Source organism: Mirounga angustirostris, unplaced genomic scaffold (genome assembly GCF_029215605.1).
Source record: "Mirounga angustirostris isolate CCGP_5_RB_7025 unplaced genomic scaffold, mMirAng1.0.hap1 SCAF_8, whole genome shotgun sequence".
Classification (NCBI taxonomy): Eukaryota; Metazoa; Chordata; class Mammalia; order Carnivora; family Phocidae; genus Mirounga; species Mirounga angustirostris.
This window is the reverse complement of record NW_026991716.1, coordinates 48354091-48377833: the sequence shown is the minus strand read 5'-3', so window position 1 is coordinate 48377833 and position 23743 is coordinate 48354091. Positions and strand designations below refer to the sequence as shown.

Sequence of the window (23743 nt, the reverse complement as noted above, 5' to 3'; positions counted from 1 at the left end):
GTTTTGTTATAGTTTCTTTCACACCTTATGAGGAGAACAACTCCTTTAGAGCTCTTCTCTGGGGAACACCTCTGTAAGTAGGACTTAGTCTGTGTTTTAGGAAGCTGCCGTTGGGGGCTCCTGTGTATCACTGCATGATGCTGTTTTCCCTCTTTTATTTCATAATAGGTTTATCTCCTCATTTATAGTATCACCAATAGATAATTGTTGCATGCATAGAACAAATTGGAGTACTTGCCCTTTGAGGGATTTGGGCTTACCTAAGGAGGTACAGAGTGTGTTCCCATAATACCTGAAAACGTAAGTATCCAAGCCCTCTCAAAGTTGAAGTTGATATATGCTAAATGAGTTGTCAAGACCTGCAAAGCTACAAGAGGCCAACGGGGAGTCTTTGTAACATCTAATCTGGGCCTGGGAGAAGGGGTTGGAAGTGAAGACTAAGGGAGAGCATGGAGGAAAGACCCACAGATAATTCACTTGAAAACAAAGCCACAGGGGGGTGACTCCACTGGTTTAGAAGACTGTCCTTCTCTAGCAGTAGTTAAAATAGTACTTCTTGGGGCACCTGGGTGGCTCAGTTGGTTAAGCGACTGCCTTCGCTCAGGTCATGATCCTGGAGTCCCAGGATTGAGTCCTGCATCGGGCTCCCTGCTCAGCGGGGGGTCTGCTTCTCCCTCTAACCCTCTTCCCTCTCGTGCTCTCTGTCTCTCATTCTCTCTCTCTCAAATAAATAAATAAAATCTTTAAAAAAAAAATAGTACTTCTTAATTAACTGGTGGCAACCAAGGAGTGAGAGATAGGCACTTCTCTTTTAACCTATCTAATCTTTGTAGTAAGGAAAATTGATTATTGCAACATTTAAAATCCACCCCACCCCCACGTTGGACACTATACCAGAGTGAGGCTGTTGAGATTTCTTTAACCATAGAGCTAACCTGAAGCTATCCTTTGTAGTGCGTATTAGTGCCCTAATTTTGCAGTTACTTATCCAAAGCCCTGAATAGGACTGCGTTCTCTCCCTACATGTGTGGTGTATGGTAAGCAACATGATTGTATCAGAGTATTAAGAGTTTGTTACGCCCTTAGAATGGAAGTTAGAAAGTATGGGAATTCTACAGGAAAAAGAATAAGCATAGATTCGTGGGTTGGCAGAGTGACAATACCACTGTTGATGTGGCAGATAAGTTCTCTTGAGCCAAGATTTAATCTGGAGTTATCTATTTAAATTCGAGAATTCTAAAGGAATTCTCTTGTCACTTTTTTGGTTTTTTTTTAAGATTTTATTTATTTATTTGAGAGAATGAGAGAGAGAGCAGGAGAGGGGGGAGGGTCAGAGGGAGAAGCAGACTCCCTGCCGAGCAGGGAGCCTGATGCGGGACTCGATCCCGGGACTCCAGGATCATGACCTGAGCCGAAGGCAGTTGCTTAACCAACTGAGCCACCCAGGCGCCCTCTCTTGTCAGTCTACTTTCATATCTGGAAGCTTGCTAGTACTTAGACATTCTTCCCCTTATGGTCTTTATGACAGTGTTTTTATATTTTATATTTTAACATTTTTGAGCAAGGTATGGTTTATGTTCCTTCTCTCATTGTGGGGCTGATTTTTTTCCAACCTTAGAAAAACCTTTCTAAATGCAGGAAAGAGTGTTGTGACTACCAAATTAAAGCACTATTTAATTTTTCGTGTTATTGGCAGTCAGCTTGAAGAAAGTTCCCATGCCTGCCTAACACAAGTTGACTGTTAAAGAGATGAATGGGTAGAAGAGAAAGTGAAGGGAGAGTTCATCCTGACCCCTTGTAGCTCGTCAACTCAATTGGCTCGGGTTTAGGTGAACTGTGACAATTCAAAGAATAAATAAAACCGGGTATGATGAGGAGGTTATGTTGAACAGTTGTTAAATGTCTGCAGTAAACACATCTGTAAGCCAAAAGCCATGTCTGACTCGACTGATTTTGTAGGAAAGGGAGTTTTCACAGCAAACTGACTGCTGCCTACTACCATCACCTTAGCAGCAAGAAGAGCCAAGACTTGACCCTAGAGATCTTTACTACTTACCTGTGAGTTTAGGAAATTAACATTCTTTACTATAGTAAATTTTTAAAAAATCTTGATGTCTTTTAAAACAGATTTGCCCTAAGATCTTAATACTTTTCAGTTGCTGAGCATGGTGAGACCGAAAACTCATCTTGAGAGCTATGATGGAAGAACTTTCAACGCCATCTCTCATTAACCCCAGCACCCTCTGTTGTCACCACCCCCACCCCGCCATTCTCTCACATTCTGTGGTCCCTCTTGGGAGCCAAATGGAAAGGAGGGGGGTGCAACTGATTTGCTTAAAGCTTAGTGTGGTATCTTTTCTCAGACAAGCCTCCAGTAAACTCTTTTTGTAATAGATCAAAGAGCACACTAATGCTTATTTAACCTCACGCAGATGATTCACCTGGGCATACTGCTCCTGGAGGGAGCTGACAGATGGGTTTTCCACATGAGCAGGGCTCTCTTTGGAGGATGCTGTTTTTGCCCTTTTGTGTTCTGCTTGCATCAGTATGTTCAGGTTTCTGCATTTCGTGCTGTGGTAGTGCCGATGTTTTCTTGCATTCAGGCCTGAGGTGCACCTCACTCCTGTAACTGTTAGTATGTGTGGCAGGAACTTGCTCCAGGACACAGAATTAATACTTGATTCAGGGGACCTGGGTAGCTCAGTCGGTTAAGCGTGTGCCTTCAGCTCGGTCATGATCTCAGGGTCCTGGGATCGAGTCCCGCATCATTGGGGCTCTCTGCTCAGTGGAGAGTCTGCTTCTCCCTCTCCGTCTGCCCTTCCCTCCGCTTGTGTGTGTGCTCTCTCTCTCTCTCTCTTTCAAAGTGAGTAAATAAAATCTTTTAAAAAAATAATTGATAGGGGAGGCGGGGAGGGGGATGGGTTAGCCTGGTGATGGGTATTAAAGAGGGCACATATTGAATGGAGCACCGGGTGTTATACACAAACCATGAATCATGGAACACTACATCAGAAACTAATGATGTAATGTATGGTGATTAACACAACATAATAAAATAAAATTAAAATAATTGATTCAGGTGCAGGTATGCTGAACTGTCTCACACCTTCTTATAATCTAGGGTAATTTATAGGAGTGACCAGCCCCCATTAATTAATTTTTTTAGTGAGATACTTACAGTGAGGCACAATTATAATACAGTCGCATGGTTACCACACCCCAGAACTTGATAATGGGAAGTGGCTTGCAACTAAGAGGATCTTTTGGAAAATGTGCATAAAAGAGGAATTCTTTAAAATCTATTCTTTTTCTTTTTTGGGGGGGGGGGCAGAGGGAGAGAGAGAATCTTAAGCAGACTCCACGCTCAGCGTGGAGCCCAACACAGGGTTCGATATCGCAACCCTGAGATCATGACCTGAGCAGAAATCAAGAGCGGGACACTGAACCGACTGAGCCATCCAGGTGCCCCTATAAAATCTATTCTAATTTACTTGCCTCTGATTTCTACCCTTATCCCATTTTTATTGTCATTATTTTTTCTGTGTGGCCTATGAATGAACTAGTGAATACTTTGAATACTGTTACGGTTAGAATTTTTTTTTTTAACAGACCCTGTTGCTTTCCATCATGACCTGTAATTCTGAGAAACCCTATAGGTTGAGTGGGCATCAGAGATTTGGGGTTACAGAGGATGGGGAAGCGATGCTTGGCCTGATGTCAGTGTGGCCTGGTTCCTGGGAGGTGCTGACCACCCCTTTTCCTGTCTGTGTGGGGAACCAGCCAGATCAAAGAATGGCTTATTCTTTTGCTTCATTTCGGACCAAAGCTCCTCTACCATGGGCCCTGTGCCTGGGCTTGGTCCCTGCTAGTACAATTGTACGGAGCAGCTGTGTTCCCACTTGGCCCAGCTTGCCCAAGCTGCCCGTAGGGTGACTCGGATTACCGAGGAGGGATGTCTCTGGCCCCTGGGCAGCCTGGGAGAAGGGGGACTGCAACCGTCAGGCAGTGCGCAGACCTGGCAGCATAGTTGAGTGTCTTCTGCAGAGCGTCAGGGGTTTGTCCAGGGCCCTTTGTCTCTCCTATTCCTTGAGAAAAATACCAAAGAGTAGAGTTGGGCCCACCGTCCACTCGGCAAGTGCCCAATTCACCCAGCAGGGCGGCCTGCCCTGCCTGGCCGTGGAGAATTCATTTGCTGAGACCTTTTGTACTGTTCCTGTGGCTCAGCAAGGGAGATGAGGAGGAAAAGGGCATGGTGCTGGCAAGCAGCCTGCAGCCAGGAGGATGAGGAGACGGTGGTGGTGAGAGCAATTAAGGTTTGGCATCTTCTGCTCCCAACCTTTTTGGCCACGTGCTCTCGCAAGCTGTGCCATGTGGTTGCTGTCTGTGGACAGCCACTGAGCAAGCTCCGGGTGCCAGGCAGGGAGTGGAGGACAGGAGGCCTCCTGCATTGCTGTCATCCACTAGCCTGTGGTCTTTGAACATGCCACACACACCCTGGCCTTGGGGCGCTTGCATTCACCTGTCCCTCTAACTGGAATGCCCTTTGCCTTGGTGCTCTGTCCATCCAGGTGTCTGCTGTCTTGTCACCTCCTCGGGGCGGCCTTCTCTAAGTACATCTTCCGAAGTAGATCCTGCCCCATGATCCCACCCCCTTTCCCCTGCTGTATTACTTTCTTGCTAACAGTCCCTTTACATAACAGATTCTATACGTGTGTGTTTCTCTGCCAGCCTGGAATTTCATCTTGTTCCCTGCGGCATCCGTCAGGGCCCATGTGCCTGGCACGTAGTAGGCACTTGGTAAGCGTACGGCATGAATGAGAAAGTGAATACATGGTATGGAGGGATGCCGGATAACGTGGCTGGTCAGACAGAAATGTGAGCTGATGCTGAGTAAACGATGAAAGTAAACCTTTGGCGACAGTCCCTTGGTAACCTGTGTAAAAACAAAACACCTGCGTCTGACAGGGTTACCATCCACATCCAGCTGTGAGCATGGGAGAGGGAGAGTTTGGGGGAATCATTGCACAAGGCCAAGTCCAGCCCGGAAGCAGGCCTTGTGGTTCACAGACAGGACTCCACTGAGTAAGGACCTGCGTGCCAGGGGCCACCTCTGCCCATCCTTTCTCCCCCATCCCCGTGGACCTTTCAGGAGTAAGCCGCCTCTCTCTTGTTATTCTCCACGTATGTTCTTGCAGAGAATGTTTTGCTCGCTGTTTCACGTGTTCCTAAGTTTGACTGTGAGAAGTTCTACCAACCCAAGCTAAGAATTCTCGCGTGAAGAAATGCAGTCCAAGAAGAGAAGTGCTGTGACTGAGAAAATCACGTGTTGTGTGCGCTTTTGTAGAGCTGTCCCATCTTAGAGTCACAGGAGTACTCTCGCCTGCCAGCTTGCTCGGGGCCTCTGTCCAAGATGGGGTTAGGCGGGGATTGCGCCAGACAGATGGCTTGTAACAGAGTTCTTTAATATCTCCAAATACTAAATTTCACAGTTGCTTCTGGTAACCTGCTGCTGACTTCAGGATGCTTGGGCTGAAATTTTACCTTACATTTAATCAAGCTGCTCTTTGTTGCTGTGATGTTAGCCTAGATTCCCAAATTGAACGATGTCCTAGGCATTGTTCTTACACTGATAGGTCATTATACCAGTTCCTGGGCCTCATTTTTTCCAAGACCACTCATGTTCTCCCCACCTCCCAACTTTCTCCCACAGGTCTGTTCCCTGTCATAGTTGACTTTTTTTTTTTTTTTTTACTTGTGTCCACCTTTTCTATATCCTCCTTACATTTACAAAACACAGCGCAACTGGTTACAGCCCCTCTGGGAGGCCTCTTGGTTAAAATTTAGAATGATTGCCTTATGGCTTTGTCAGGTATTTTCCTAATGATCCCAGAATACTGTTATTTGAAGGGTATCTTGACAGCATAGTATTAAGTATACAGCTTGTTGTAGTATGCATCATTCTAACATCTGCTCATTCGCGGGATGAGTTTTATTTTGTTTTTGGTTTATAACCTCTGGCTTCTTTCCGCGCTATGAATGTCTAGTTTGTTCTAGGTGTCTAGGTATGCTCCTTTGTGTTTATCCCTGCTCAGCCATCCTTTGTACACAGTAGGTGCTTGATATTTGTATATCTAATCACTGTGTTCATTTTAGCCTTATCTTCCATGTTTAATGCCTCATATTAACCGCTCCTCTCTCATGTGATGCTATCAACTCACCCACCTTCCATTGCTGTCCCCCTGGGGGTGTTAGCACTTGAAGGGGACATTGTGGGTGGGTTGTCATGATGACCGGGGGCTCACTGATGGCATTAGGGATACATAGGGGCCGGGGACAGAAGGCCAGCAGTGCCCTTGCTGAGAAGCACGAGTGGCCACTGATGGTTGGCAGTATTCCTCATGGAGTTGAACCTGTTGCAGACATGCAGTAGGAAACCTTTATCAAGGGCTTACTGCATGCCTGGCACTGCTCTAGGGATCTTATGTGTATTAAATCATTTGAGCTTCTTAACCTCTGAGGCAATTACTTTACATTTGCCACCATATTACAGATAAGAGGTTAAATAAGTTGTCCAAAGTCACATTGCTAGTAGTGGACAAAAAGGATTTCAAACCCAGGTGGTCTTGTGGCGCCTGGGTGGCTCAGTCGGGTAAGCATCTGCCTTCAGCTCACTCATGATCCCGGGGTCCTGGGATTGAGCCCCGTGTCTGGCTTTCTGCTCAGCAGGGAGTCTGCTTCTCTCTCTCCCTCTGCCACTCCCCCGGCTCATGCATGAGCACGTACTCCCTCTCTCTCTCAAATAAATAAATAAAATCTTAAAAAAAAAAAAAAAACCCAAGTGGTCTGATAAAGAGCCCAGCACTTAGCCACCTAATCACCTGCCAGCCTGTTAGGCCTGTATACCTGCTCTCAGCCTTAATACCTGATTTTTGTATGTGTAATATGATCCATTAGTAAGCTCTATATTCATTAAGTAAAAGCAGGACTTAGATTTAAAATGTTTTGGAAGAAGGTGGATTTGTCCCCGGTGGGCAGCTTGTCCATCAGTAATTCAGTCCAGTAGTCAAGGTATTCACAACCTTGTTCCTCCTGGTGCCTGTTTGCTTTTGATTGGGGGTAAAGGGAACCCCGTGACCTCCATATACATGGCCTACCATCCCTCACAGATAAAGTTAAATTGTATTAGAATGATTTCGATTTCACAAAAACATCATGTTTGTCTTCTAAAACTTATGTGTTCTAGATGATTTTCGGTAGATGACGAAAAAATAGATACAATAAAATTATTTCCCAACTGCAGGACTTTGAATAGATAAAGCATCCTGAAATGGATGGCATTCTTTTTAAGAGGAATTCTGCTTAGGAAATGTAAAGCTTAACCAATTCTCAAGATTTTCTAGAATTTCTGTCCCATGAAGAGGTTCAGTCTGGGGCAGGAAAATGGATCAGGACCAGAATGGTCTTAGGAGTACAGTATGTTAAAAAAAAACTGTTTAATTTCAGAATTTCAGAGGTGACCTAGTACTGTGATTGTGTATAATTGTTGGCACTTGGATGTGTGGAAGTTGGTGGCTTCCTGGTTTCCAGCCATGGGTTGAGGGAGTCAGTACCTTCCCTGCGCACTCCACTCCCCGCCCCGGAGGGCTGGGGCAGATGTCAGAACAGAACCCTGGTAACTACTTCCTTCTAAGTGTTCTTGGTGGCTCCACCTGTCTCTGTCTCACTGCCGGCTGGATTGACACAGATGTAACTAGTCCATGGATGAAGGAAAGTTTATCCATGAAATTAGCCAAAGAATACATAATACTTCAGTGTGGTAAGCCAAGGAAGAAAAATATCATTAAATGATTAACAGCTTACTTAGTTAATAAAACCAATTTTGCCTTTGCCCTGGAAAGTAAAATATTTGTGGTTATTTCTGTGAAGAGTAAATGTATGCCTTCTAACTTTAATATAGAAAATCTAGTTGATATTGCATATGAAAAGATGCTTAGCTATACTGTAAATGTAAATCTTAAATAGGGGGGGAGTTGTGGGGAGCTATAAAATCTTAGAAGATGAAGGTAAATCTGTAACTACTGATAGGAGACTATATTAAGTGAAAGCAAGTAATATGTACTCTTCTTGATATAACATTGTTTTCTGTTTGTTTGTTCACTGTAACCTCCACAGTAAGAATATATTTTATATCTCAGCACAGCACACGGTACTTAGGTATATATCATCATACTTATGTGATACAGTAACACTAAAGATTTATGAAAATATTCATTCTCACTAGGGGCAAAGCACTCTGATTAATATTATTGTAACTACTTTTTAATGCTAAGTTGACCTAATCATCTATTAATGGGTTGAAATCCACAATTATAAAAAAAAAACCCGTTGGCATGACCCCTTTTGTGCTCAGAAGAGAAAAGTCTCGAGGTATGTCCAAGAAATGTTACCATAGGCTCCTTCTGACAGTGAGGCTTTAGGATTGTGGTTGGAGTGAAGTGATGAGATTATTTGGGGGGGGGGGCACCTCTTTTCATTTTTAATATTTAAATATTTTTTTTACCACTGACATGAAATATTTTTAAATAATAATTAATGAAAATAGCAAGCAGAGGAAACCATCTATTCACCGGGGCCTTCCTTTCTCCAACATGGCTCTTCCTATCTTGGCTACAGGCTTACCTCAAGCTTTGGTTCTTGCCCAGATGGAATCTTCTCCCGTCTGCCACCTTTTTCCATCCAGTTCCACTCTTCTCCCCACTGAGATTCCAGCTTCACAGAAAGCATTTTTATGGAACTGCGAAAAGAAGTTCAGAAAACTGGCACTTCATTTATAAAGTGAATTCACGGGATTCTGTCTTTCCTTTTGATTTTCAAATTAGACCTAGCACACAAGTTACTTTGGGAATTAAAAAAAAGTTTCAGCATAACCTTGTCCGTAGCATATTCTTTGAAAAGGATTTGTTCTTGTTCTTTTATGAAAAAGCACTGTATAAAAGCATTTTGAGTAGAGATTAATCAATGTCTGTTTTTCTTAATAGGTTTTAAAATGGAAAATTTTGATGCATCACTTAGTACCTATTTCAAGGCATTGCTAGGCCCCCGAGGTAAGGTGGTTTTGGTTTTGCTCCCCTCCCCTTATAGACACTTATAAATATTGCATGAAGAGATTCTAGAAAACATTAGCGTCTTCTATGATAAGACTAACACTTTGTCCTGGATAACAAGGGGCTTGGAGAAGTCCTGTGACAATGGTCTTGAGGTGGTGCAGTGTCCCTGGCTATCGGCACAGAGATACAGCTGCTGTGACCCTCTGTTGGCTGTAGCTGGGGTTCAGATTATGCTGGAAAGCTTGCAGCCTGAGAATGCTGCGCCTTTCACCTCGTGGTATGTTTTCCTCAGTTGTTGCGAGTCTGCAGCTGAGACCAGTTTCCAAAATGCACTGCTGGAGTAGTTTAAAACTTTTCCCCTCTTACAGTTTTAACGGCTTGTTAATGGCCTTTTGTGTTGTGTCACATCAGTGGGTAAATATATACACCTGACCTCACTTTTTTATACTTCATCATTTGTTTCCTTGTAGGAAGTAAATCAGCTCCATATTGCTCTCTTTGAATATCGTCTGTAATGTCTCCTGATGTATCTATAAAAAAGGAACTTTATAGGTTCACAGAGTCATTAAAAAATTGCAAGAAGCTTTTAGACAGATGAAAAGATTTTCAGTTTCACTTATGATTTTTAAAGTACAAAAGAAAATAGCAAAAGGAATTCATCTCTTAGTGTGGTAGAAATGAAATGTGTTTGAGAACAGTGATGATGTGGGGAAAGAGTCTAATTGGTATGACCTCTTTGGAGGGTAATTGTGTCTTCCATTGAAATCGAAAAGCACATGCCCTTTGATTCGGCTGTTTGACTCCTGAGGCTTTATCCTAGAGCTTATCTTGATCATTTATGCAAAGATAGGAATAAGGGTGTTCCCTACAGCATTGCTTGTCAAGACTGGGAATAATCTAGGTGCCCATCAAGAGGCGAAAGGTTAAGTAAATTAGCATACAGCCAAATGAGAAAAACAAGTTAGATCATCTTGTATTTACTTGTGTTGAGATGATGCCTTATTTCAACCTTATGGGACAAAAGAATCCAATTTTGAATGGCTGAAACAATAATGATCAGTTTACATTACCAAGATTGAGCAACCCCTGAGTTATTTCAGGGACCAAGTACACTTGTTCTTGTCATTTTCTACTTTGTATTCTCAGTATATCAGCAGTTCTGTCCTCAGAAAAGTCCCTCCACCTTTCATGACTGCAGAAGCTCCAGACATCACCTGCTGAAGAGGAGGAAAAAAATCTGTTCATTTGCATGGATTTAAGAACAAGGAAACTTCCCCAGCACCTTTTGCCCCACTGTCATTTCCTCAGAGCTCCACGGCCACAGTTGTTTCATTAAGTGAAAGGAAATGGGAGGTTTCTGTGTGTGCAGTTACTACGTTTGTGATCTATGTGTGCACACAAACGTATGTAACCGCCTAATGTTAGTTGCTAAATGGGAACTTGTTTTCTCACAGTTGATAGCCAGGGCCCAGAGTTGAGAACACAAGGCATTAAGAACCTCCCCCTTAGGTCCACTGGAGCCACCTTAGCATAAGTAGTGGGGAGAGGGTGGAGGGCATCTCCCTCTGAAGCCAGGGGAGGAGCACTACAGAGAAACACCAGGAGAATTTAGAATGTCTGCAAGAAAGGAGACGGACAACCTGTTCCCCAAGTGGATGGGTGCTTTTCCTGCAAGATCAAGAGAAAAAGCATTGGAGAAAGTAGCAGCGGGGCCCAGTCGGGAGGTTGAAGAGGGGACAGAGCCTGTCCCTGCTCGCTGCTGCCTCTCTGAAGATGGCAGAGGCAAAACCTGCATGTGCCTCTGAGCTCCAGAGTAGGTGACCTTGGACGGTAGAGAAGATTGAGGAGCGATAGGTTTTGGGGGTTCATCAAAGCAGCATGCTGAGGGGAACATGCTGCAGAGGTGGCTTCCTGGGAGTCGGCCACAGGATGAAGTTGACTTGCAGGGGACAGGTTAACACCTAGGGGGGGTTGGCTGCCAGGGCGTTTACCCCCTTTCAAGGAGAGGCTGGCAGATTGCTCCCAGCAGCTACTTGGAGCTAATTCTCCTCATCCCTGCAGGGGAAAGAGGATGGGAGCACAGGGGAGAGTTCTCCTCCCTCTGTAGCTCCCTTGAATCTGTGCAGGTCTACTCTCTCAAGCCGCTGCTGCTCCCGTGGTTCCTTAAATAATCACTTCCCTGGTCATTACTACCTCACCCCTTCTTATTTTCCCCTCTGCTGTTGACCATTGCACTCAGAGCAGATGCCTCCTCTCTCATCAGTGACTGTCGTTAAGCTGGATGAATAGCCCATTTTCTCTGAGTCTGCACATGCCGGGCAGGCTGGCAGGCACTTGACATCAGGTGAGAACTCTGGAGTTCAAAAAGCCTGTCATTTCTGGAGTTTTATTATCCTGTGCAGCATTCAGCACATCTGGTCAGTAAATACAGTTAGTGGAAAATTTAGCTTTCTCCTTGCTTATTTAAGATTCTTTGGAAAAAATATATATATATATATTTTTTTTACTTAGCAAAAACCACATATGATATACATGTTATTCAGAACATGTTATAAGGAGCTTCACCTTGGATGACAAGTATTGAAAATTCCTGCTTCCTCTTCCAGTTGGCCTTGTTGGGATTAGGAACTTGAGTATTAGATGACTGTTAAAAAATTATGGGGAGGGAAGATTTTTAGTGTTTGAAAAAAAAAAAGTTGTGGTTGTTTTTTTATCAGTGTTATTAATCACTAAATATTTTTCTTTTATTATTTTCCAGATACCAGAGTAAAAGGATGGTTTCTTCTGGACAATTATATACCTACTTTTATCTGCTCTGTCATATACTTACTAATTGTATGGCTGGGACCAAAATACATGAAGAATAGGCAGCCGTTCTCTTGCCGGGGAATTTTAGTGGTGTATAACCTTGGCCTCACATTGCTGTCTCTCTATATGTTCTGTGAGGTAGGTCTGTCCCTTAAATGTGCTCTGATCACCGTCCTCAATGGTGTTCCTAAATAAGGGCAGCTGCATTGCGGGGTGGGATGGGGGGACTGGGAGAACAAATACATTAATCCATTTTGAGTATGTTTTAAAATTGATTTGCCAAAATGCCAGAGTTGTTTGTATAAATATGCCTTCTAGAATATCTAAAATAGAAGCCTTTGCTATTGATTTGTGATGTTTCATATCATTTTCTAGAAATACTTTTATGCAAGCAGAACACAGGGTGGAAAATGAACAAAGTGTGAAAAACAGATCTGTGAACATTTTATTATTAAGCATTTAATAAATGCAGGATTCTGGTTTGGAGGTGGGGGAGGAAGGAAGTGGGTAGCAGTTGTGTTTGGGTGTGTTTTTTGGCAAGCCTCTCACCTGATCTGATAACTGTAAATAGCTTTGAGATTTGACAAGTGCATTTTTAAAAGCTAAGACGAGTGGATGGTGAGATCTGTGTTTAAGATCTGAATGGTCTGTAAGTTTGGGCCAAATTATTTTATCTGTATAACTGGGAGGTTGGAAACCATATTTGATGATCTCAAAGGCAAACGTTGTAGCTGAAATAAAAATGAAAGAAATGGAAATCAAAACTTACATCCTCCCTATTTTTTGCTGTTACGTAATATAGGCTTTAAAGCTAAACGGCTGGAAAGCTGCCCTCCAAGGGTAAGCACAGTTTGTATACGTTTTTAGGGGAGGGACCACCTTTCAGGCTTACAGTACAAATGTCTCGCAGCACTAAACTCTTGTTAAATCTCTGGGTGGAGAATTAAGCCATGTATAAACATTTGCAAGCACTCCCATTTAGAATTGTAACCTTTTATTGTGGCTTTAATTCCCCAAGGAGTAGTAAAGAAGATAAGGGGAGGAGGGGAGAAATCAAAATGAATCTTAAAATTGGTGTTTAGAGGGAAGAATGAATTCTCCGTCAGCCTCAGGCCTCTCCATCCTGTCTCCCTGTCTGCGTGTGGTTGTGTGCGAGAGGGTGTCTGGGTGGTCACACCGGTGCAAAACACTGTTCGATCGTGGGAGGTATTGATTGCACCTGTGGGAGGTCTGTGGCTTGTTCTGCGTGTATGTTGCATAAGCCAGCTAAAGAGTTTATGATTAGAGTAGTAGACTTTTATGCTTGATACTCTGTGAAATGCTTACAACCCCTTTTTTCGCTTTTTTCTGTCCTATTCTAGAATGAAGGCAGTTTAATTAGCCTCCCAGATGGATATTGCAGGACTGGAGGCAGGGGCAGAGCACAGGAGTGACTCCTGGGCCCAGCACTGTGCACATCTCTGTGTTCAAGGGACAAACTGCAGCAAGGTGTCAGGTTTTTCAGAGTGAACGGTTTATTTTCCCATAATTGATAGATGATACAGCCCTTTCCTTAAGAAAACTTTTATAGGGGTGCCTGGGTGGCTCAGTCGTTAAGCATCTGCCTTCGGCTCAGGTCATGATCCCAGGGTCCTGGGATCGAGCCCTACATCGGGCTCCCTGCTCCGCAGAGAGCCTGCTTCTCCCTCTCCCTCCGCCTGCCGCTCTGCCTACTTGTGCTCTCTCTCAATCTCTCTGTCAAAGAAATAAATAAAATCTTAAAAAAAAAAAAGGAAAGAAAGCTTTTATAGAGTTTATTGTTATGCATAGCACTATTCTAGAGAAAAAATATTTAAATTATTAAGTCTTCTAGAACTTAAGGATCTGCCTAACAGGTTTCTCAAGCCCTGGAGATAGAGCTAGAACGTCAGAATTTAACCTCTCTCAAACAGGTCATTCTTGGGTAAAGAGGGGAAGAACAGTGCTGTATAAATTGCTGCTGTGTCATAGGACTGAATTGGGAGGGTTCCAGAAGCACTGTAGGAGGAAATACAGATTTTCCTCTGACAGCTTAGTGAGAACTAGAGGTGAGGTTGAGCCGTCTGAGCACTGGATGAAGAGACTCAAGAAATATACAGTGGAGGAAAACATTTTTAACTGATGATTTAGAGTACATACAGCAGTAATTCCTTAAATTAAATCCACTTTCTAAAAATATGCCCACATCAGGTATTCCAGAGTTGAAAATAAGCCCTACATTTTACTACTTGTTACGTGGTATTTACATTAGATTTTTGTGACTTTTTTTCCTGTATTTACATAAACCCATCAGTAATACCATTATAACCTATCCTTTGTCAAGCTTTTCATTTCATCTTAGCTGTTATTTTCTTTTAATTGGCATTTATATTCCATTGATGAGTAAAACCTAGGACGGCAATCATGGAGTTTTGTGACAGAACAAACTGAGGAGGTCATGGATCCCAGTTGGGCCTCTCATTTCAGCCAAATGTCCCAAGACCTGGAGCTGTTTGCCTTTGGTCACACAGTTGGCAGAGTCTTGATTATTAGTCTTTATTTACCCTTCTGCTTATCTACATATTTGGGTCTGTAAGGAATTTAAAAAATAAATAAGTAGTCATGGATAGTTGTGTTTATTTTATCCTGTGTGAATTCACAGCTGCCTTGGCAAGTTCTAGGCTAATACAAATAAAATTAACTGTCACTTAAAGGAGACAAAGAGAAGTCTTGAAAGAAGGGAGATAACAAGGAAGTGAAAGGGGGAGAGTCACTATAACTTTAAAATTACCAGAAGAAGGAAAATAAATAAATGACGATTTGAAAACTGTGAAACAGAGTTTAAAATCTAGAAAAAGTTTAGACTTGTTCATAGTTATTACATTTGTAGCTGAAATGGAAATCAAAACTTACATCCTCCCTATTTTTTGCTGTTACGTAATATAGGCTTTAAAGCTAAACAGGGGAGGAAAGCTGCCCTCCAAGGGTAAGCACAGTTTGTATACGTTTTTAGGGGAGGGACCACCTTTCAGGCTTACAGTACAAATGTCTCGCAGCACTAAACTCTTGTTAAATCTCTGGGTGGAGAATTAAGCCATGTATAAACATTTGCAAGCACTCCCATTTAGAATTGTAACCTTTTATTGTGGCTTTAATTCCCCAAGGAGAGACTTGGCATTACTTGTAGTTATCTCAAACAAAACTTAGTGTTTATTTTCGGGAAAATGATTGTAGATCCCTGATTAGAAGTGTTTTTGAACAGTGGTGTGTTTTAGATTGAAAGTACAGGACTTTGGGACACCTGGGTGGCTCAGTCGTTAGGCGTCTGCCTTCGGCTCAGGTCATGATCCCAGGGTCCTGGGATCGAACCCCGCATTAGGCTCCCTGCTCCGCGGGAAGCCGGCTTCTCCCTCTCCCGCTCCCCCAACTTGTGTTCCCTCTTCGCTGTGTCTCTCTCTGTCAAATAAATAAAAATGAAATCTTTAAAAAAAAAAAAAAAAAGTACAGGACTTTATGGCAAGCCTTTTGGCTTTTACTTAGTAAATGAGGTGCTATCTAAAATCACAGTCAGGGGGACGCCTGGGTGGCTCAGTCGGTTAAGCGTCTGCGTTCCACTCAGGTCATGATCCCAGGGTCCTGGGATCAAGGCCGGCATTAGGCTTCTTGCTCAAAAGGGTGTCTGCTTCTCCTTTTGCCTGCCGCTCCCCCTGCTTGTGCTCTCGCTCTCTCTGTCAAATAAATAAATGCAATCTTTAAAAAAAATAAAATCACAATCAGTGGTGAAGGCTCAAATAAAATTTCAGTTAGTAGAAGAGAAACAGCTTTGGGGCGTCTGGATGGCTCAGTCATTAAGTGTCTGCCTTCGGCTCAGGTCATGATCCCAGGGTCCTGAGACTGATCCCGCATCAGGCTCCCTGCTTGGCAGGGAGTCTGCTTCTCCCTCTCCCACTCCCCCTGTTCGTGTTCCCTCTTTTGCTGTGTTTCTCTCTGTCAAATAAATAAATTCTTTAAAAATAAAAATAAAAAAGATTTAAAAAATTTTTTTAAAAAAGCTTAGTTTGTGTTAGTTACTCAGCATTGTAAATCTGTGCCCTTCGTAGCAAATGTAAAATTCTTGGGTGCCTTTCTACCCTCTGAGATGGAGGGCATATGTCGTCTTCATTGAAGCCCCCGTTTCCCCAAGCTACCTTAAGTCCCTGAGCTCCAGCTTGAGAATCCCCAACCACACAATGCCCGATGTGGCTTTTCCTCGTGATGCGGTAGATGTCCAAGCTGGACTCGTTCCCACTGCCCCCCGCCCCCCAGCAAGCTGTCTGAGACACTTCTAACTCCTTTGTTAACATGTCAGACGTGGGAGTCCCACGCAGGCACCTGCTGTCTCCCGACGTGTAACCGTTTTGGTGTGTCTGCTCTCCTCCTGCTTCTGGCTTCTTGTGTCCCCTCAGCTGAGAGGATCGAATTGCTTGGTTTGTTACAGTCCAAAAGGGAGCATCCCTGTTGATCGGCCTGGGTGTTGTGCACTGATCTCAGTGGTACCTGCAGGGGAAACAGGGTCAGTATTGTACAGGACACGAGGCTTTGAACTTTAAGAACTGCTGGCCCCTTTCCTCAGGAGGAGGCACTTTGAGCTGTCAGCCTGCATGTTATGCATAGTTCTACTCAAACCCCCCAACACCAGTGTATTTCGTTCCTCTGGTCTCTACCCCCAAGAAACTCCCTCTTCTTTTAGACCTAAGGCCACCTCCGTTTGACAGTCTCCATCTCCTTCTTAAGGACTCTACGCAAGAATCAATTCTCCTGTGAAGCCAGAAGCACACGGAGTCAGGACCCAAGCTCTACGGAGCAGTGATGATTTCTTAAAAACAATGAAGCGTGGATCACTACGTCAAAAACTAATGATGTATGGTGACTGACATAACATAATAAAATAAAATTTAAAAAAGTTTTATTTATTGACAGAGATACAGTGAGAGCAGGAACACAAGCAGGGGGAGTGGGAGAGGGAGAAGCAGGCTTCCTGCAGAGCAGGGAGCCCGATGCGGGGTTTGATCCCAGGACCCTGAGATCATGACCCAAGCCGAAGGCAGACGCTTAATGACTGAGCCACCCAGGCACCCCTACGGAGAAGTGATTCTTAAGCCTCTTTTGCCTTCCCACTATTCCCAAGGAACATGACACATTGCTTTCCACTCAGGTGTTCCGCTGGGTGTGGCCTCAGCATCCTGTCCCTCGCGCACACATCACTGACATAGAAGATGGCTGTGATTTTAGTGTTTCTTCCCTCTGTTAATATGGCTCCATCACATGTATCGTGAGCACTAGGGTAGAAAAAAGCAAATGCCAAAAGAAAAAGAGAAAGCAAATGCCTGGCCCACGGTTTTACTTTAAACAAAATCACAGATTACAAATAAGATTTTTTTTTGAGTACTTGTTTATGTTTATTACGTTGCAGTTAGAACTGTCTTTTGTGAATAGAGTGAGAGAACAGTCTCATTCAGAACATTTAAAATGCAATTTTAAAACCATGATTGCTATCTGACTGGATAGATGGATCTGGATTGGCATAGATCCAAAACTCCCTCTTTCTTCCCCTTTGCATTTCTTATTTTAAATTGTAATTTCAGAACTACTTCAAAATATGGAAAGTAAAATCACATAAATAATATCTATATACCTCACAAATATTGACCTTTTATTATTGGTCAAGAAAATACTAGGGGTGCCTAGGTGGTTCAATCTGTTAAACCCCCACATCAGGCCCCCTGCTCAGTGGGGAGTCTGCTTCTCCCTCTGCCCCTCTCCCTACGCTTTCTCTCTCTCTCTCATAAATAAATAAAATCTTAAAAAAAGGAAATATTATAAAAATGCATGTGATGAGTACTGGGTGTTATATGCAACTGGTAAATTATTGAACACTAAATCAGAAATTAATGATGAACTATATGTTGGCTAATTGAATTTAATTTAAAAAAATATAAAAATGCATCTGAAGTACAGCCCCTTCCCAGATACAACTTTCTTCTGAAGTTCATGTGTTTCTTCTCTGGATATGTTTTTATACTTTCAATACATGTGTATGTATACATGACAATATATAGTATATTCTGAGAAATTTTTTAAATTTATGTTAATGGTTTACTGTTTATACTCTTTCGATAGCTTTCTTTTAGTCAGTATTATATTTTGAGATGAATCCATGTTGAATCATAGAGATTTAGTTAATTTAATTTCTGTATTACTTCAGTGTTAGAATTTATTATACCATTTTATGCAGCTTTCTTTGCATGGACGTACAGGTTTCCCGTTCATAGTGTTGTATGGAGTACTCTTGGTCTCCTTGTGCAAATGTGATTCCTTTTTTTTAAACTAGATATACATCTAGGACTCTAACGACTGAATCTCATAGTCTCTTGTCTTTTAGTGGGGAAATGTAACCCATTTTCATTTAGCATAGTGATTATTTTGGAATAATTTCTATCACCTTTTTTTGGTGTGTAGGTGTGTTTTCTTTTTTCACTCCTCTTTTCTATTGAATTTTTTTTTTTTCATTTTACTGATTGAATAGTCATTCATTCTAATTCTGTATTATAGTGTTGACCGTAAGTTTTTAATATGCCTCCTCAACTTCATAAAGTCTACAGTGAATTCTTATTTCCACCCTCCTGAGTCACACAGGACCTTGGAAGTTTGCGTGCTGATCCCCCTTTCCTGTATGTCTCCATCATGTTCCGTCATCCCAGCGTTTGCTAACATCCTACACTGTCATCATCTTTATTCAGGCCTTGCTCTTTGCTGTGCTCACTCTTGATCTGTGAAATCCATTTTTCCCTTTGAGGCTCCGTTTCCTTCTCTTGGAGTAGTTCGCTGTGAAGGCTCAACTCTTGAGCATCATTTTGTTGGTCTTTAAGCTTGAATAGTATTTAAGTGGGGCAAAGAATTCTGGATTATTTTTCTTCAGCACTTTGAAGATTCATTCCAGAGAAGTCACTGCAGTCCTGTTTTTGTTCATTCGTAGGCAATCATTTTTGTTCTGGATAATTTTTAAGTTGCGTTTGAAAATAAAACAGTTGTGTGGCTGGGTAGCCATCTATTTTTATTGATCTCATTCAGGACTTTGGAGCCTTTGGTCTAACAGACTTCATTAGTTCAGGAAAGTACTCGGCCATCCTCTGCTCAACTCTGGCCTCTCCTCCCCCCTCTACTATTAGACCCGTGTTAGACAGTCCCTGACTCCACATAGCCTCTCTTTCATATATGTGCCCCTTTATCTCTCTCCTCTGCATTCATCTGATTCACTCACACTTTCACTTGTGTGTACTCTGCTGTTCCATCCATCTATTGAGTTTTTACTGTGAATGACTATATGTCATTTATTTCTGAAGGTTTACTTCTTTTCTTTTTTTTCCTCATTACATAACATAGGAACATCATGGGGGTTTTTTGTGTTTTTTTTTCCCCCTCTGTGATCTAGATATGACAGTTATCTCCAAACTTAACCATTTGCTTTCAGCCACATTATTCCTCTGGGAATAATTATTAAATCTACACTAAATCTCTTCTTTAAAAACAAAATGGTTTGTCTGGTGTCCTGGATAAGCATCCCGAGCTAGTATTGCTGGGTGGGGTCATCTCAGGTAAGGTGTCTTCCTCAAATAAAAGAAAGATTCTAAAAGGACTTAAATGTAAGCTAACGTCCTCCTTTCTGCATAATGTTTTGGGGAGGGGGCCTCACCGTATAGTTAGGCATCAGTGATGATGGACTTGGTATGTTTCATGTAGCATTTCTGTGTGTCTTTATAGTGGGGGAGTTGGTTCTGCTTTTGGTCAGTTTGCTGCATTGCCAGAACCAGACATCAGTACTTTTTTTCTTTGAGTCTTCTTTTGAAGATTTCTGATGCTGCTTTATTGGAAAGATGAAAGACATTTGCTGGCATGGGTGTTTTGCTTGTGCCTTCTAACCCTCCTCTGTAACTGTGGGTTAATACAGTTGAAGCATCTCCCCAGGCACCTGACAGCCTGTTCCTCCCTGGGCTCTGGCTTTGAAGGTCCTAATAGAACCACAGAGCAGTTGATTTGGAAACATTATATTCTAAACTGTCTTGTTGTTTTTCTTTCCCTTCAGGCTTTCCTAAAATAGAAATGTTATTGTGGGGAAATAGGATTTGGAAAAACACTTAAAAGACCTGGTAGTTGAATATTGAATTTCGTTAAAAAAAAAAAAAAAGATTATGTTTACCAAAGTACTTCCAAAAAAAAATATTTACTATTCTGCTTTTTTTCATTTAAAGAGGTATAGAGAAATTGAAACATCTGGTGAGATTAATACTTCTCAGAAAGGCCTGATCATTGCCTTAAAATACTTCTTGCTCTTTGTTCCCTTGCCACTGAAATTCCTTACTCAGAAGGAAACTTTTGTCAGGGAGTGGAAGCACCCATTCAGTTATGTTCATCTCAGTTTATCTGGCAATGCCCTGAGAGAATGCCTTATATTGGGCAAATGGAGAAAGGGTACAACCCGAACAGCCATCCCCTCACTCCTCACACCCAGCAGAAAAGGGAGGATTACCTTCCATTAGAGTGCAAGCTTCGGAGTTGGTCCAAAGCCAGGCCTGACTTCTATAAACTGACTCTGCAAACCTTTGGTAACTGGGCCACTGGCAGCTGGTATAACAAGGAACATGTCACTGGACAAATCCTCAACCAAAGCAGAATTAATCTGCAAAACAAGAGTCAGTAGGTGGGCTGGAGAAGTCTCTTTAAATTATGCAAAGGATGCCCTGGCCGGGGCCTCAGTACACAATAGGAGCAACACCACTTCAGACCTAGTCATGGGCCTTCATTAGTGGGCAGCAGAAATAGCAAACATCTGGCTAAAATCATAGCAAAGACTTACATAGTGCCTCCTATGCCAGATACTGGGCTAACTCCTTTACTGTTCCTTGGACTGTCACTGCCCTTTCTGCTGAGGGAGAGTTCCTGGGTAGGCCAGGAATTCAGGTCTGTGCCTCAAACCATTGTACAGTACTATCTCGAGATGCTGAGTCTTGGCTTGATGTTTTCCTCTCCTTAACCACTAACACCCCATGAACTGAAAAATGAGCATTTCTTGCTGGATGCATGGCAGCTACTTAGCAGAAGCCACTCCTCAGGAGGCCTGAGAGATGAGAGAATAGGACTGCCAGCATAAGAGGACAGGGTCTAGGGTCCAGGGGAAAATGCCAGACATCCCTGTTTCAGCTTGGGCTGAGGACAAGCTGGTCCTTTGTGCTTTGTTCTAAAGCCTTCTCTAGTGTACAGAGCCTGTCCTTATGACTTAACTGAAAGTATCCCATTCAGCAGTAACCCAAGGGTATTCCTGGTCATAAGGAAAACAAAACAAAACACTTTGGGAGGTTATGAGTGTGCAGTTATTTTAATGGGCATCCTTATGGTCTGGACATGAAAGATTTGAAATGCAAAGCCACATGCTTTGACCTGACCCTGTTCCATAATAGCACAGCCAAGAGCGGCTAGCTAAACCCTGGAAGAACTAGATACTTTCAGTTTTGGAGCAGCTGGTGGTTAATTTTAAACCAAACATCTGCTGAAGTAAAGATGCAGGTAAAAGTCTACTTTTCCTCAGATTGCTTCATTGGTAGAGTACCCCCATTGTGCTCTTGAATTATTAAGGATTCAAAAACAAGCAAGGAAGGTCAGAGGAACATGGAACTCCTGTTTGAGATTGCAGTTAAACTGAGAGCCAGAATTCCTGGTTGCTGGTCCTAGTGGTTCCACCAAAAAGCTATGTGACTCTGGGGCATCTGTATCATTTCTCATCTCCGTTTCCTTATTAAAAACGTGGCTTGTACCAACTCTAAAAAATACACACTTGAGCATCCACATAGAAACAATAAGGGCTGTGCAGATGTCAACCCCACACACTTGGTGTTATGTGGAAATGTCCCTGGGTCCTCTTCTAGATATAGTTTGAATTCCAGTATAGACAGTCTCTTCTTATCTTTTATTGGATGGAGGTCTGCTTGGGGGTACTAACCACACAGCTCACCAGGCCCTTATCACTAAAACCAGCCAGCCCTTTTCAAAAAGGGTTATTTTGTGGCTCTGACATCTTGAGATATTGGGGTGAAAAGCTGATAATGGCCACCCAAGATGACATTCTTCTGCTTATTCTTTAAATGCTAAATGACCTTGTTTCTTGAGATGCTTTGGTAGAATTCCAGAAGGTGCCCTGGAAATGGTTGTCATGCTAAAGGTTATACCACATTTGTGGCTAAATGTGGTGTTAGATGAGAAGTCACCTCTCACCATTAGAAATGATTGATTTCAGAGTCCTGGGAAAAGATGGCGGAGGAGTAGGGGACCCCATTCCAACCAGTCCCCAGAATTGAACTGGATATCTACCAGAGCGCTCTGAACACCCACGAAATTAGCCTGAGGTGTAAGAAGATCTGGATCTCTACAAACAGAATATTGCAGGCGGTTGGTTTCAAGGTACAAAGCAGGGAGCCGTGATTCCGCAGGCAGATATTGGACGATAAATGGCAGCGGGAGGGAGCCTGGCCATGGAGATCCTACACTGCCGGTGAGTGATAGCCTGCCATGCTGGGGACCGGGCACAGGTTCGCAGACTGGTAGCGGCAGGGAAAGGACTTTAGGGCAGCCCCCCAGATGGAAACCCGGAGCGGCGGGGCCGCACATGCGAACTGGGGGAAGCTGGCGGTTTTAGAAGCACAAAGGGCAGACACGTGCCCCAACCTGGAGGCAGGACTGGGAGCGCTGCTGAGGGGCGCACAGCCCAGGACGCTGCAGTTTATAGCAGCACAGACAAAAACAGAGACAGTGTGGCCTGGAGAGCTCACTGAAGAACAGACTGCGATCTCTCTGCTCTGAGGCAGAGGGTTGGAAACGGTCTCTTCTGCTCTGACTCTCGGAAGAGATGCGGAAAGCCACCAGGGAAAGCTCCCAGAGAACAAAAGCCCCCAAAAACTGGTTTCCACTGAGCCCATCCGCCACCACAGGGGGCAGGGCAACTCTGCCCAAACAGGGTTTCCTGAGTAACAACACGGCAGGCCCCTCCCCCAGAAGATAGGCTGGGAAAACAAGAGGCCAGCAACCCTAAGGTCCCTAGAAAACAGGTGCATCTTGCTTGGGTGGTGGTCAGTAATTTGGACTTATGCTTCCTCAACCACCCCTCAACAGAATGACTGGGAGGAGGAACCCCCAAAACAGAAAAGACTCAGAGATTATGACTTATGCCACAAATTTACAAATGGATTCAGATATAACAAAGATGTCGGAGATGGAATTCAGGCTAGCAATTGTGAAGACAGTAGCTAGAATGGAGAAATCGATTAATGGCAACACAGAGTCTCTAAGGGCAGAAATGAAAGCTGAATTGGCAGAACTTAAAAATGCTATCAGTGAGATCCAGTCTAATCTAGATAATGTAACAGCTAGGGTAAGCGAGGCAGAAGAACAAATTAGTGACCTGGCAGACGACTTAATAGATAAAAAGGGAAAAGAGGAGGCCAGGGAAAAACAACTCAGAATCCATGAAAATAGAATCAGAGAAATAAGTGACACCATGAAACGTTCCAATGTCAGAATTATTGGAATCCCTGAGTGGGTGGAGAGAGAGAGGGAACTAGAAGATATGTTGGAGCACATCATAGCTGAGATTCCCCCAATCTGGGGAATGAAACAAACATTTGTGTCCCAGAGGCAGAGAGGACCCCCCCCAAGATCAAGGAAAACAGGCCAACACCCCGGCATGTAATAGTAAAACTCGCAAATCTTAGAACCAAGGAAACCATCTTAAGGGCAGTTGGGGG

The 23743-nt window shown here is 43.1% G+C and overlaps 1 protein-coding gene and 1 long non-coding RNA gene across 8 annotated transcripts in view; both read left to right on the top strand.

Moving 5' to 3' along the window:
* The window catches only part of ELOVL5 (ELOVL fatty acid elongase 5), an 84893-nt gene that overhangs the window by 42207 nt on the left and 18943 nt on the right, over positions 1-23743 (top strand). For 6 of the 7 annotated variants that reach the window (XM_045867019.3, XM_045867017.3, XM_064597710.1 and 3 more), the window contains 2 exons: positions 9039-9104; positions 11866-12053. In XM_045867019.3, coding sequence (XP_045722975.1) covers positions 9047-9104; positions 11866-12053 — 246 coding nt within the window. In that variant the 5' untranslated portion in view covers positions 9039-9046. The remainder of the gene's footprint in view (positions 1-9038; positions 9105-11865; positions 12054-23743) is intronic. The other variant, XM_064597712.1, reaches the window with a different exon arrangement.
* Positions 12061-18957, top strand: LOC135365571 (uncharacterized). Its single transcript, XR_010413655.1, has 2 exons — positions 12061-12755; positions 13277-18957. It is a non-coding gene; the product is annotated as an uncharacterized LOC135365571 (long non-coding RNA).